Source organism: Oncorhynchus masou, unplaced genomic scaffold (genome assembly GCF_036934945.1).
Source record: "Oncorhynchus masou masou isolate Uvic2021 unplaced genomic scaffold, UVic_Omas_1.1 unplaced_scaffold_1647, whole genome shotgun sequence".
NCBI lineage: Eukaryota > Metazoa > Chordata > Actinopteri > Salmoniformes > Salmonidae > Oncorhynchus > Oncorhynchus masou.
Window position 1 is genome coordinate 91,874 of NW_027006583.1, and position 15,627 is coordinate 107,500.

Here is a 15,627-nt window from a genome sequence, read left to right on the forward strand (position 1 = left end):
GGTTAATATTATTATTATTATGGGGAAGGGAGACCTGTCTCCTCTCACTGACCAGGTTAATATTATTATTATTATGGGGAAGGGAGACCTGTCTCACTGACCAGGTTAATATTATTATTATTATGGGGAAGGGAGACCTGTCTCACTGACCAGGTTAATATTATTATTATTATGGGGAAGGAGACCTGTCTCACTGACCAGGTTAATATTATTATTATTATGGGGAAGGGAGACCTGCCTCCTCTCACTGACCAGGTTAATATTATTATTATTATGGGGAAGGGAGACCTGCCTCACTGACCAGGTTAATATTATTATTATTATGGGGAAGGGAGACCTGTCTCCTCTCACTGACCAGGTTAATATTATTATTATTATGGGGAAGGGAGACCTGCCTCCTCTCACTGACCAGGATAATATTATTATTATTATGGGGAAGGGAGACCTGTCTCACTGACCAGGTTAATATTATTATTATTATGGGGAAGGGAGACCTGTCTCCTCTCACTGACCAGGTTAATATTATTATTATTATGGGGAAGGGAGACCTGTCTCCTCTCACTGACCAGGTTAATATTATTATTATTATGGGGAAGGGAGACCTGTCTCCTCTCACTGACCAGGTTAATATTATTATTATTATGGGGAAGGGAGACCTGTCTCCTCTCACTGACCAGGTTAATATTATTATTATTATGGGGAAGGGAGACCTGTCTCCTCTCACTGACCAGGTTAATATTATTATTATTATTATGGGGAAGGGAGACCTGTCTCACTGACCAGGTTAATATTATTATTATTATGGGGAAGGGAGACCTGTCTCCTCTCACTGACCAGGTTAATATTATTATTATTATGGGGAAGGGAGACCTGTCTCACTGACCAGGTTAATATTATTATTATTATGGGGAAGGGAGACCTGTCTCACTGACCAGGTTAATATTATTATTATTATGGGGAAGGGAGACCTGTCTCACTGACCAGGTTAATATTATTATTATTATGGGTAAGGTAGACCTGCCTCACTGACCAGGTTAATATTATTATTATTATGGGGAAGGGAGACCTGTCTCCTCTCACTGACCAGGTTAATATTATTATTATTATGGGGAAGGGAGACCTGTCTCCTCTCACTGACCAGGTTAATATTATTATTATTATGGGGAAGGGAGACCTGCCTCACTGACCAGGTTAATATTATTATTATTATGGGGAAGGGAGACCTGCCTCCTCTCACTGACCAGGTTAATATTATTATTATTATGGGGAAGGGAGACCTGTCTCACTGACCAGGTTAATATTATTATTATTATGGGGAAGGGAGACCTGCCTCCTCTCACTGACCAGGTTAATATTATTATTATTATGGGGAAGGGAGACCTGTCTCCTCTCACTGACCAGGTTAATATTATTATTATTATGGGGAAGGGAGACCTGTCTCCTCTCACTGACCAGGTTAATATTATTATTATTATGGGGAAGGGAGACCTGCCTCACTGACCAGGTTAATATTATTATTATTATGGGGAAGGGAGACCTGTCTCCTCTCACTGACCAGGTTAATATTATTATTATTATGGGGAAGGGAGACCTGCCTCACTGACCAGGTTAATATTATTATTATTATGGGGAAGGGAGACCTGTCTCACTGACCAGGTTAATATTATTATTATTATGGGGAAGGGAGACCTGTCTCCTCTCACTGACCAGGTTAATATTATTATTATTATGGGGAAGGGAGACCTGCCTCCTCTCACTGACCAGGTTAATATTATTATTATTATGGGAAAGGGAGACCTGTCTCCTCTCACTGACCAGGTTAATATTATTATTATTATGGGGAAGGGAGACCTGCCTCACTGACCAGGTTAATATTATTATTATTATGGGGAAGGGAGACCTGTCTCACTGACCAGGTTAATATTATTATTATTATGGGGAAGGGAGACCTGCCTCCTCTCACTGACCAGGTTAATATTATTATTATTATGGGGAAGGGAGACCTGCCTCCTCTCACTGACCAGGTTAATATTATTATTATTATGGGGAAGGGAGACCTGTCTCACTGACCAGGTTAATATTATTATTATTATGGGGAGGGGAGACCTGTCTCACTGACCAGGTTAATATTATTATTATTATGGGGAAGGGAGACCTGCCTCACTGACCAGGTTAATATTATTATTATTATGGGGAAGGGAGACCTGTCTCACTGACCAGGTTAATATTATTATTATGGGGAAGGGAGACCTGTCTCACTGACCAGGTTAATATTATTATTATTATGGGGAAGGGAGACCTGTCTCACTGACCAGGTTAATATTATTATTATTATGGGGAAGGGAGACCTGCCTCCTCTCACTGACCAGGTTAATATTATTATTATTATGGGGAAGGGAGACCTGCCTCACTGACCAGGTTAATATTATTATTATTATGGGGAAGGGAGACCTGTCTCCTCTCACTGACCAGGTTAATATTATTATTATTATGGGGAAGGGAGACCTGTCTCACTGACCAGGTTAATATTATTATTATTATGGGGAAGGAGACCTGTCTCCTCTCACTGACCAGGTTAATATTATTATTATTATGGGGAAGGGAGACCTGTCTCACTGACCAGGTTAATATTATTATTATTATGGGGAAGAGAGACCTGCCTCCTCTCACTGACCAGGTTAATATTATTATTATTATGGGGAAGGGAGACCTGTCTCACTGACCAGGTTAATATTATTATTATTATGGGGAAGAGAGACCTGTCTCCTCTCACTGACCAGGTTAATATTATTATTATTATGGGGAAGGGAGACCTGCCTCACTGACCAGGTTAATATTATTATTATTATGGAGAAGGGAGACCTGCCTCACTGACCAGGTTAATATTATTATTATTATGGGGAAGGGAGACCTGTCTCACTGACCAGGTTAATATTATTATTATTATGGGGAAGGGAGACCTGTCTCCTCTCACTGACCAGGTTAATATTATTATTATTATGGGGAAGGGAGACCTGCCTCACTGACCAGGTTAATATTATTATTATTATGGGGAAGGGAGACCTGCCTCCTCTCACTGACCAGGTTAATATTATTATTATTATGGGGAAGGGAGACCTGTCTCCTCTCACTGACCAGGTTAATATTATTATTATTATGGGGAAGGGAGACCTGCCTCCTCTCACTGACCAGGTTAATATTATTATTATTATGGGGAAGGGAGACCTGTCTCACTGACCAGGTTAATATTATTATTATTATGGGGAAGGGAGACCTGTCTCCTCTCACTGACCAGGTTAATATTATTATTATTATGGGGAAGGGAGACCTGTCTCCTCTCACTGACCAGGTTAATATTATTATTATTATGGGGAAGGGAGACCTGTCTCACTGACCAGGTTAATATTATTATTATTATGGGGAAGGGAGACCTGTCTCACTGACCAGGTTAATATTATTATTATTATGGGGAAGGGAGACCTGCCTCACTGACCAGGTTAATATTATTATTATTATTATGGGGAAGGGAGACCTGTCTCCTCTCACTGACCAGGTTAATATTATTATTATTATTATGGGGAAGGGAGACCTGTCTCCTCTCACTGACCAGGTTAATATTATTATTATTATGGGGAAGGGAGACCTGTCTCACTGACCAGGTTAATATTATTATTATTATTATGGGGAAGGGAGACCTGTCTCCTCTCACTGACCAGGTTAATATTATTATTATTATGGGGAAGGGAGACCTGCCTCACTGACCAGGTTAATATTATTATTATTATGGGGAAGGGAGACCTGTCTCCTCTCACTGACCAGGTTAATATTATTATTATTATGGGGAAGGGAGACCTGTCTCACTGACCAGGTTAATATTATTATTATTATGGGGAAGGGAGACCTGCCTCACTGACCAGGTTAATATTATTATTATTATGGAGAAGGGAGACCTGCCTCCTCTCACTGACCAGGTTAATATTATTATTATTATGGGGAAGGGAGACCTGTCTCACTGACCAGGTTAATATTATTATTATTATGGGGAAGGGAGACCTGTCTCACTGACCAGGTTAATATTATTATTATTATGGGGAAGGGAGACCTGCCTCCTCTCACTGACCAGGTTAATATTATTATTATTATGGGGAAGGGAGACCTGTCTCACTGACCAGGTTAATATTATTATTATTATGGGGAAGGGAGACCTGTCTCACTGACCAGGTTAATATTATTATTATTATGGGGAAGGGAGACCTGCCTCCTCTCACTGACCAGGTTAATATTATTATTATTATGGGGAAGGGAGACCTGCCTCCTCTCACTGACCAGGTTAATATTATTATTATTATGGGGAAGGGAGACCTGTCTCACTGACCAGGTTAATATTATTATTATTATGGGGAAGGGAGACCTGTCTCACTGACCAGGTTAATATTATTATTATTATGGGGAAGGGAGACCTGCCTCACTGACCAGGTTAATATTATTATTATTATGGAGAAGGGAGACCTGTCTCCTCTCACTGACCAGGTTAATATTATTATTATTATGGGGAAGGGAGACCTGCCTCCTCTCACTGACCAGGTTAATATTATTATTATTATGGGGAAGGGAGACCTGTCTCCTCTCACTGACCAGGTTAATATTATTATTATTATGGAGAAGGGAGACCTGCCTCACTGACCAGGTTAATATTATTATTATTATGGGGAAGGGAGACCTGTCTCACTGACCAGGTTAATATTATTATTATTATGGGGAAGGGAGACCTGTCTCACTGACCAGGTTAATATTATTATTATTATGGGGAAGGGAGACCTGCTTCCTCTCACTGACCAGGTTAATATTATTATTATTATGGGGAAGGGAGACCTGTCTCCTCTCACTGACCAGGTTAATATTATTATTATTATGGGGAAGGGAGACCTGTCTCACTGACCAGGTTAATACTATTATTATTATGGGGAAGGGAGACCTGTCTCCTCTCACTGACCAGGTTAATATTATTATTATTATGGGGAAGGGAGACCTGCCTCACTGACCAGGTTAATATTGTTATAATTTTATGATTCATTTCATGTAGATCTGCTTACGTTGCGAAATTTCAGTAACTTTCCAAAATTGTTCCAAAAACTGTTTGTTTGAGAATTCTCGTGATCAGCAGGGAACAAGCAGGAAGTCAGTAATCCTGGAACCTAGGTTTAGAAAACCATGGATTTCAAGACAATTTCCTGGAATGTTGCAACCTAAAGTCCAAAAGACTGCTGACCAGCTTCTACCCCTGAAACAGTAGACTGCTGAACAGCTTCTACCCCCAACACAGTAGACTGCTGAACAGCTTCTACCCCCAACACAGTAGACTGCTGAACAGCTTCTACCCCTGAAACAGTAGACTGTTGAACAGCTTCTACCCCCAACACAGTAGACTGCTGAACAGCTTCTACCCCTGAAACAGTAGACTGTTGAACAGCTTCTACCCCCAAAACAGTAGACTGCTGAACAGCTTCTACCCCCAACACAGTAGACTGCTGAACAGCTTCTACCCCTGAAACAGTAGACTGTTGAACAGCTTCTATCTCCAACACAGTAGACTGTTGAACAGCTTCTACCCCTGAAACAGTAGACTGTTGAACAGCTTCTACCCCTGAAACAGTAGACTGCTGAACAGCTTCTACCCCTGAAACAGTAGACTGTTGAACAGCTTCTACCCCTGAAACAGTAGACTGTTGAACAGCTTCTACCCCTGAAACAGTAGACTGTTGAACAGCTTCTACCCCTGAAACAGTAGACTGCTGAACAGCTTCTACCCCTGAAACAGTAGACTGCTGAACAGCTTCTACCCCTGAAACAGTAGACTGCTGACCAGCTTCTACCCCCAAAACAGTAGACTGCTAAACAGCTTCTACCCCTGAAACAGTAGACTGCTGAACAGCTTCTACCCCTGAAACAGTAGACTGCTGAACAGCTTCTACCCCTGAAACAGTAGACTGCTGAACAGCTTCTACCCCTGAAACAGTAGACTGCTGAACAGCTTCTACCCCCAAAACAGTAGACTGTTGAACAGCTTCTACCCCTGAAACAGTGGACTGCTGAACAGCTTCTACCCCTGAAACAGTAGACTGCTGAACAGCTTCTACCCCTGAAACAGTAGACTGCTGAACAGCTTCTACCCCCAAAACAGTAGACTGCTGAACAGCTTCTACCCCCAACACAGTAGACTGTTGAACAGCTTCTACCCCTGAAACAGTAGACTGCTGAACAGCTTCTACCCCTGAAACAGTAGACTGTTGAACAGCTTCTACCCCCAAAACAGTAGACTGCTGAACAGCTTCTACCCCCAAAACAGTAGACTGCTGAACAGCTTCTACCCCTGAAACAGTAGACTGTTGAACAGCTTCTACCCCTGAAACAGTAGACTGCTGAACAGCTTCTACCCCTGAAACAGTAGACTGCTGAACAGCTTCTACCCCCAACACAGTAGACTGTTGAACAGCTTCTACCCCTGAAACAGTAGACTGTTGAACAGCTTCTACCCCTGAAACAGTAGACTGCTGAACAGCTTCTACCCCTGAAACAGTAGACTGTTGAACAGCTTCTACCCCTGAAACAGTAGACTGCTGAACAGCTTCTACCCCTGAAACAGTAGACTGTTGAACAGCTTCTACCCCTGAAACAGTAGACTGCTGAACAGCTTCTACCCCTGAAACAGTAGACTGCTGAACAGCTTCTACCCCTGAAACAGTAGACTGCTGAACAGCTTCTACCCCTGAAACAGTAGACTGTTGAACAGCTTCTACCCCTGAAACATTAGACTGCTGACCAGCTTCTACCCCCAACACAGTAGACTGCTGAACAGCTTCTACCCCTGAAACAGTAGACTGCTGAACAGCTTCTACCCCTGAAACAGTAGACTGCTGAACAGCTTCTACCCCCAACACAGTAGACTGCTGAACAGCTTCTACCCCCAAAACAGTAGACTGCTGAACAGCTTCTACCCCCAACACAGTAGACTGCTGAACAGCTTCTACCCCCAAAACAGTAGACTGTTGAACAGCTTCTACCCCTGAAACAGTAGACTGCTGAACAGCTTCTACCCCTGAAACAGTAGACTGCTGAACAGCTTCTACCCCCAACACAGTAGACTGTTGAACAGCTTCTACCCCCAAAACAGTAGACTGCTGAACAGCTTCTACCCCTGAAACAGTAGACTGCTGAACAGCTTCTACCCCCAAAACAGTAGACTGCTGAACAGCTTCTACCCCCAACACAGTAGACTGCTGAACAGCTTCTACCCCTGAAACAGTAGACTGCTGAACAGCTTCTACCCCCAAAACAGTAGACTGTTGAACAGCTTCTACCCCTGAAACAGTAGACTGCTGAACAGCTTCTACCCCCAACACAGTAGACTGCTGAACAGCTTCTACCCCCAACACAGTAGACTGCTGAACAGCTTCTACCCCCAAAACAGTAGACTGTTGACCAGCTTCTACCCCTGAAACAGTAGACTGTTGAACAGCTTCTACCCCTGAAACAGTAGACTGCTGAACAGCTTCTACCCCTGAAACAGTAGACTGCTGAACAGCTTCTACCCCCAACACAGTAGACTGCTGAACAGCTTCTACCCCTGAAACAGTAGACTGTTGAACAGCTTCTACCCCCAACACAGAAGCTACCGCACGTTGCCGTGGTTACATCTAAAATCACAAAGGACCTGTAACACATCAAAAGCCAACCGCACGTTGCCGTGGTTACGTCACAACAGAAGTGTAACAAGCTGTTTTACGTTGTTCTCTTTTTTTCAAAGGGGCGTGGTCGCTACATCCTGGTCATCTACGAGAGTCTGTTGAAGTACGCCCACACTGACCCCGGGAACAGACAGCTGCTACACCAGGTACAGACACACTGACCCCTGGAACAGACACACTGCCCCCAGGTACAGACACACTGACCCCTGGAACAGACACACTGACCCCTGGAACAGACACACTGACCCCTGGAACAGACACACTGACCCCTGGAACAGACACACTGACCCCTGGAACAGACAGCTGCTACACCAGGTACAGACACACTGACCCCTGGAACAGACACACTGACCCCTGGAACAGACACACTGACCCCTGGAACAGACACACTGACCCCTGGAACAGACAGCTGTTGAACGTTCACTAACGTTCGTCTGGTTGTCAACTAACGTTCGTCTGGTTGTCAACAAACATTAACTAACGTTTGTCTGGTTGTCAACTAACGTTTGTCTGGTTGTCAACTAACGTTCGTCTGGTTGTCAACTAACGTTCGTCTGGTTGTCAACTAACGTTCGTCTGGTTGTCAACTAATGTTCGTCTGGTTGTCAGCTAACGTTCACTAACATTTGTCTGGTTGTCAGCTAACATTAACTAACATTCACTAACGTTCGTCTGGTTGTCAACTAACATTAACTAACGTTCGTCTGGTTGTCAGCTAACATTAACTAACATTCACTAACGTTCGTCTGGTTGTCAACTAACGTTCATCTGGTTGTCAACTAACATTAACTAACGTTCGTCTGGTTGTCAACTAACGTTCGTCTGGTTGTCAACTAACATTCATCTGGTTGTCAGCTAACGTTCACTAACGATCGTCTGGTTGTCAGCTAACATTCACTAACGTTCGTCTGGTTGTCAGCTAACATTAACTAACGTTTGTCTGGTTGTCAGCTAACATTAACTAACATTCACTAACGTTCGTCTAGTTGTCAGCTAACATTCACTAACGTTCGTCTGGTTGTCAAGTAACATTAACTAACGTTCGTCTGGTTGTCAACTAACATTAACTAACGTTTGTCTGGTTGTCAGCTAACGTTCACTAACGTTTGTCTGGTTGTCAGCTAACGTTAACTAACATTCACTAACGTTCGTCTGGTTGTCAGCTAACATTCACTAACGTTCGTCTGGTTGTCAAGTAACATTAACTAATGTTCGTCTGGTTGTCAACTAACATTAACTAACATTAACTAACATTCATCTGGTTGTCAACTAACATTAACTAACATTCACTAACGTTCATCTGGTTGTCAGCTAACATTAACTAACGTTCGTCTGGTTGTCAGCTAACGTTCACTAACGTTCGTCTGGTTGTCAGCTAACATTAACTAACGTTCGTCTGGTTGTCAGCTAACGTTCACTAACGTTCATCTGGTTGTCAGCTAACATTAACTAACGTTTGTCTGGTTGTCAGCTAACTTTAACTAATGTTCGTCTGGTTGTCAAGTAACATTAACTAACGTTCGTCTGGTTGTCAACTAACATTAACTAACATTAACTAACATTCATCTGGTTGTCAACTAACATTAACTAACATTCACTAACGTTCATCTGGTTGTCAGCTAACATTAAATAACGTTCGTCTGGTTGTCAGCTAACGTTCACTAACGTTCGTCTGGTTGTCAGCTAACAGTAACTAACATTCGTCTGGTTGTCAGCTAACATTAACTAACGTTTGTCTGGTTGTCAGCTAACGTTCACTAACGTTCGTCTGGTTGTCAGCTAACATTAACTAACGTTTGTCTGGTTGTCAGCTAACTTTAACTAACGTTCGTCTGGTTGTCAGCTAACATTAACTAACGTTCGTCTGGTTGTCAGCTAACATTAACTAACGTTCGTCTGGTTGTCAGCTAACATTAACTAACGTTCGTCTGGTTGTCAGCTAACATTAACTAACATTAACTAACGTTCGTCTGGTTGTCAGCTAACATTAACTAACGTTCATCTGGTTGTCAGCTAACATTAACTAACGTCCGTCTGGTTGTCAGCTAACATTAACTAACGTTGTATGGTTGTCAGCTAACATTAACTAACGTTTGTCTGGTTGTCAGCTAACGTACACTAACGTTCATCTGGTTGTCAGCTAACATTAACTAACATTAACTAACGTTCGTCTGGTTGTCAGCTAACATTAACTAACGTCCGTCTGGTTGTCAGCTAACATTAACTAACGTCCGTCTGGTTGTCAGCTAACATTAACTAACGTTGTATGGTTGTCAGCTAACATTAACTAACGTTCGTCTGGTTGTCAGCTAACATTAACTAACATTCGTCTGGTTGTCAGCTAACATTAACTAACATTCACTAACGTTCGTCTGGTTGTCAGCTAACATTAACTAACATTCGTCTGGTTGTCAGCTAACATTAACTAACATTAACTAACGTTCGTCTGGTTGTCAGCTAACATTAACTAACGTTCGTCTGGTTGTCAGCTAACATTAACTAACATTAACTAACGTTCGTCTGGTTGTCAGCTAACATTAACTAACGTTCGTCTGGTTGTCAGCTAACATTAACTAACGTCCGTCTGGTTGTCAGCTAACATTAACTAACGTTGTATGGTTGTCAGCTAACATTAACTAACGTTTGTCTGGTTGTCAGCTAACGTACACTAACGTTCATCTGGTTGTCAGCTAACATTAACTAACGTTCGTCTGGTTGTCAGCTAACATTAACTAACGTTCGTCTGGTTGTCAGCTAACATTAACTAACGTTCGTCTGGTTGTCAGCTAACATTAACTAACATTCGTCTGGTTGTCAGCTAACATTAACTAACATTCACTAACGTTCGTCTGGTTGTCAGCTAACATTAACTAACATTCGTCTGGTTGTCAGCTAACATTTACATTTACATTTACATTTAAGTCATTTAGCAGACGCTCTTATCCAGAGCGACTTACAAATTGGTGAATTCACCTTCTGACATCCAGTGGAACAGCCACTTTACAATAGTGCATCTAAGTCATTAAGGGGGGGGTGAGAAGGATTACTTATCCTATCCTAGGTATTCCTTGAAGAGGTGGGGTTTCAGGTGTCTCCGGAAGGTGGTGATTGACTCCGCTGTCCTGGCGTCGTGAGGGAGTTTTTTCCACCATTGGGGGCCAGAGCAGCGAACAGTTTTGACTGGGCTGAGCGGGAACTGTACTTCCTCAATGGTAGGGAGGCGAGCAGGCCAGAGGTGGATGAACGCAGTGCCCTTGCTTGGGTGTAGGGCCTGATCAGAGCCTGGAGGTACTGCGGTGCCGTTCCCCTCACAGCTCCGTAGGCAAGCACCATGGTCTTGTAGCGGATGCGAGCTTCAACTGGAAGCCAGTGGAGAGAGCGGAGGAGCGGGGTGACGTGAGAGAACTTGGGAAGGTTGAACACCAGACGGGCTGCGGCGTTCTGGATGAGTTGTAGGGGTTTAATGGCACAGGCAGGGAGCCCAGCCAACAGCGAGTTGCAGTAATCCAGACGGGAGATGACAAGTGCCTGGATTAGGACCTGCGCCGCTTCCTGTGTGAGGCAGGGTCGTACTCTGCGGATGTTGTAGAGCATGAACCTACAGGAACGGGCCACCGCCATGATGTTGGTTGAGAACGACAGGGTGTTGTCCAGGATCACGCCAAGGTTCTTAGCGCTCTGGGAGGAGGACACAATGGAGTTGTCAACCGTGATGGCGAGGTCATGGAACGGGCAGTCCTTCCCCGGGAGGAAGAGCAGCTCCGTCTTGCCGAGGTTCAGCTTGAGGTGGTGATCCGTCATCCACACTGATATGTCTGCCAGACATGCAGAGATGCGATTCGCCACCTGGTCATCAGAAGGGGGAAAGGAGAAGATTAATTGTGTGTCGTCTGCATAGCAATGATAGGAGAGACCATGTGAGGTTATGACAGAGCCAAGTGACTTGGTGTATAGCGAGAATAGGAGAGGGCCTAGAACAGAGCCCTGGGGGACACCAGTGGTGAGAGCGCGTGGCGAGGAGACAGATTCTCGCCACGCCACCTGGTAGGAGCGACCTGTCAGGTAGGACGCAATCCAAGCGTGGGCCGCGCCGGAGATGCCCAACTCGGAGAGGGTGGAGAGGAGGATCTGATGGTTCACAGTATCGAAGGCAGCCGATAGGTCTAGAAGGATGAGAGCAGAGGAGAGAGAGTTAGCTTTAGCAGTGCGGAGCGCCTCCGTGATGCAGAGAAGAGCAGTCTCAGTTGAATGACTAGTCTTGAAACCTGACTGATTTGGATCAAGAAGGTCATTCTGAGAGAGATAGAGGGAGAGCTGGCCAAGGACGGCACGTTCAAGAGTTTTGGAGAGAAAAGAAAGAAGGGATACTGGTCTGTAGTTGTTGACATCGGAGGGATCGAGTGTAGGTTTCTTCAGAAGGGGTGCAACTCTCGCTCTCTTGAAGACGGAAGGGACGTAGCCGGCGGTCAGGGATGAGTTGATGAGCGAGGTGAGGTAAGGGAGAAGGTCCCCGGAAATGGTCTGGAGGAGAGAGGAGGGGATAGGGTCGAGCGGGCAGGTTGTTGGGCGGCCGGCCGTCACAAGAAGCGAGATTTCATCTGGAGAGAGAGGGGAGAAAGAGGTCAGAGCACAGGGTAGGGCAGTGTGAGCAGAACCAGCGGTGTCGTTTGACTTAGCAAACGAGGATCGGATGTCGTCGACCTTCTTTTCAAAATGGTTGACGAAGTCATCTGCAGAGAGGGAGGAGGGGGGAGGGGGAGGAGGATTCAGAAGGGAGGAGAAGGTGGCAAAGAGCTTCCTAGGGTTAGAGGCAGATGCTTGGAATTTAGAGTGGTAGAAAGTGGCTTTAGCAGCAGAGACAGAGGAGGAAAATGTAGAGAGGAGGGAGTGAAAGGATGCCAGGTCCGCAGGGAGGCGAGTTTTCCTCCATTTCCGCTCGGCTGCCCGGAGCTCTGTTCTGTGAGCTCGCAATGAGTCATCGAGCCACGGAGCGGGAGGGGAGGACCGAGCCGGCCTGGAGGATAGGGGACATAGAGAGTCAAAGGATGCAGAAAGGGAAGAGAGGAGGGTTGAGGAGGCAGAGTCAGGAGAAAGGTTGGAGAAGGTATGAGCAGAGGGAAGAGATGAAAGGATGGAAGAGGAAAGAGTAGCGGGGGAGAGAGAGCGAAGGTTGGGACGGCGCGATACCATCCGAGTAGGGGCAGTGTGGGAAGTGTTGGATGAGAGCGAGAGGGAAAAGGATACAAGGTAGTGGTCGGAGACTTGGAGGGGAGTTGCAGTGAGGTTAGTGGAAGAACAGCATCTAGTAAAGATGAGGTCGAGCGTATTGCCTGCCTTGTGAGTAGGGGGGAAGGTGAGAGGGTGAGGTCAAAAGAGGAGAGGAGTGGAAAGAAGGAGGCAGAGAGGAATGAGTCAAAGGTAGACGTGGGGAGGTTAAAGTCGCCCAGGACTGTGAGAGGTGAGCCGTCCTCAGGAAAGGAGCTTATCAAGGCATCAAGCTCATTGATGAACTCTCCGAGGGAACCTGGAGGGCGATAAATGATAAGAATGTTAAGCTTGAAAGGGCTGGTAACTGTGACAGCATGGAATTCAAAGGAGGCGATAGATAGATGGGTAAGGGGAGAGAGAGAGAATGACCACTTGGGAGAGATGAGGATCCCGGTGCCACCACCCCGCTGACCAGAAGCTCTCGGGGTGTGCGAGAACACGTGGGCGGACGAAGAGAGAGCAGTAGGAGTAGCAGTGTTATCTGTGGTGATCCATGTTTCCGTCAGTGCCAGGAAGTCGAGGGACTGGAGGGAGGCATAGGCTGAGATGAACTCTGCCTTGTTGGCCGCAGATCGGCAGTTCCAGAGGCTACCGGAGACCAGGAACTCCACGTGGGTCGTGCGCGCTGGGACCACCAGATTAGGGTGGCCGCGGCCACGCGGTGTGGAGCGTTTGTATGGTCTGTGCAGAGAGGAGAGAACAGGGATAGATAGACACATAGTTAACAGGGTACAGAAGAGGCTACGCTAATGCAAAGGAGATTGGAATGACAAGTGGACTACACGTCTCGAATGTTCAGAAAGTTAAGCTTACGTAGCAAGAATCTTATTGACTAAAATGATTGAAATGAAACAGTACTGCTGGAGTAGGCTAGCTGGTAGTGGCTGCGATGTTGACACTACACTAATCAAGTCGTTCCGTCGAGTGTAATAGTTTCTACAGTGCTGCTATTCGGGGGCTAGCTGGCTAGCTAGCAAGGTTGATTGCGTTCCGTTACTTAAAAGAACGACAATAGCTGGCTGGCTAACCTAGAAAATCGCTCTAGGCTACACAATTGTCTTAGATACAAAGACGGCTATGTAGCTAGCTAGCTACGATCAAACAAAACAAACCGTTGTACTGTAATAGTTACAACAGTGCTGCTATTCGGGGGCTAGCTGGCTAGCTACGTTAGAAGAACGACAATAGCTGGCCAGCTAACCTAGAAAATCGCTCTAGACTACACAATTGTCTTAGATACAAAGACGGCTATGTAGCTGGCTAGCTACGATCAAACAAATCAAACCGTTGTACTGTAATGAAGTGAAATGAAAATGTGATACTACCTGTGGAACGACGCGGAATGTTGACCGGGTAGTTGGAGTTCAATTCGGTGGAGGTTGGCTAGCTGTTGGCTAGCTAGCTAGCAGCATTTCTTACGTTAAGGACGACAAATAGCTGGCTAGCTAACCTCGGTAAATTAAGATAATCACTCTAAGTCTACACACTCTAAACTGCACAATTATCTTGGATACGAAGACAACTATGTAGCTAGCTGACACTACGCTAATCGAGTCGTTCAGTTGAGTGTAATAGTTTCTACAGTGCTAGTGGACAGTGGATGTTAGCTAGCTGCTTAGCTGCTTAGCTAGCTGCTTAGCTAGCTGCTGGGCAGATACGTTAGGACGACGAAATACGATAATTATGCAATTGTCGTTGATACAAAGACGGCTATGTAGCTGGCTAAGAAGAAATTGCTAAGATTAGACAAATCAAACCGTTGTACTATAACGAAATGTAATGAAAAGTTATAAAAAGTTATACTACCTGCGGACCGAAGTGTAGATGCGGCCGCTCGCTCCAACCGGAACATTAACTAACGTTCGTCTGGTTGTCAGCTAACATTAACTAACATTCACTAACGTTCGTCTGGTTCTCAGCTAACATTAACTAACATTCGTCTGGTTGTCAGCTAACATTAACTAACATTAACTAACGTTCGTCTGGTTGTCAGCTAACATTAACTAACGTTCGTCTGGTTGTCAGCTAACATTAACTAACGTTCGTCTGGTTGTCAGCTAACATTAACTAACATTCGTCTGGTTGTCAGCTAACATTAACTAACGTTCGTCTGGTTGTCAGCTAACGTTCACTAACGTTCGTCTGGTTGTCAGCTAACATTAACTAACGTTCGTCTGGTTGTCAGCTAACTTTAACTAACGTTCGTCTGGTTGTCAGCTAACATTAACTAACGTTCGTCTGGTTGTCAGCTAACATTAACTAACGTTCGTCTGGTTGTCAGCTAACGTTCACTAACGTTCGTCTGGTTGTCAGCTAACATTAACTAACGTTTGTCTGGTTGTCAGCTAACATTAACTAACGTTCGTCTGGTTGTCAGCTAACATTAACTAACGTTCGTCTGGTTGTCAGCTAACATTAACTAACGTTCGTCTGGTTGTCAGCTAACATTAACTAACGTTCGTCTGGTTGTCAGCTAACATTAACTAACATTCGTCTGGTTGTCAGCTAACATTAACTAACATTCACTAACGTTCGTCTGGTTGTCAGCTAACATTAACTAACGTTCGTCTGGTTGTCAGCTAACATTAACTAACGTTTGTCTGGTTGTCAGCTA

At 44.7% G+C, this 15,627-nt stretch overlaps 1 protein-coding gene across 1 annotated transcript in view; it reads left to right on the forward strand.

Annotated features, from left to right (window-relative positions):
• Positions 1–15,627, forward strand: part of LOC135531564 (bifunctional heparan sulfate N-deacetylase/N-sulfotransferase 4-like) — a 49,913-nt gene that overhangs the window by 17,423 nt on the left and 16,863 nt on the right. The window contains exon 4 of the mRNA XM_064959572.1: positions 7,805–7,891. Coding sequence (XP_064815644.1) covers positions 7,805–7,891 — 87 coding nt within the window. The remainder of the gene's footprint in view (positions 1–7,804; positions 7,892–15,627) is intronic.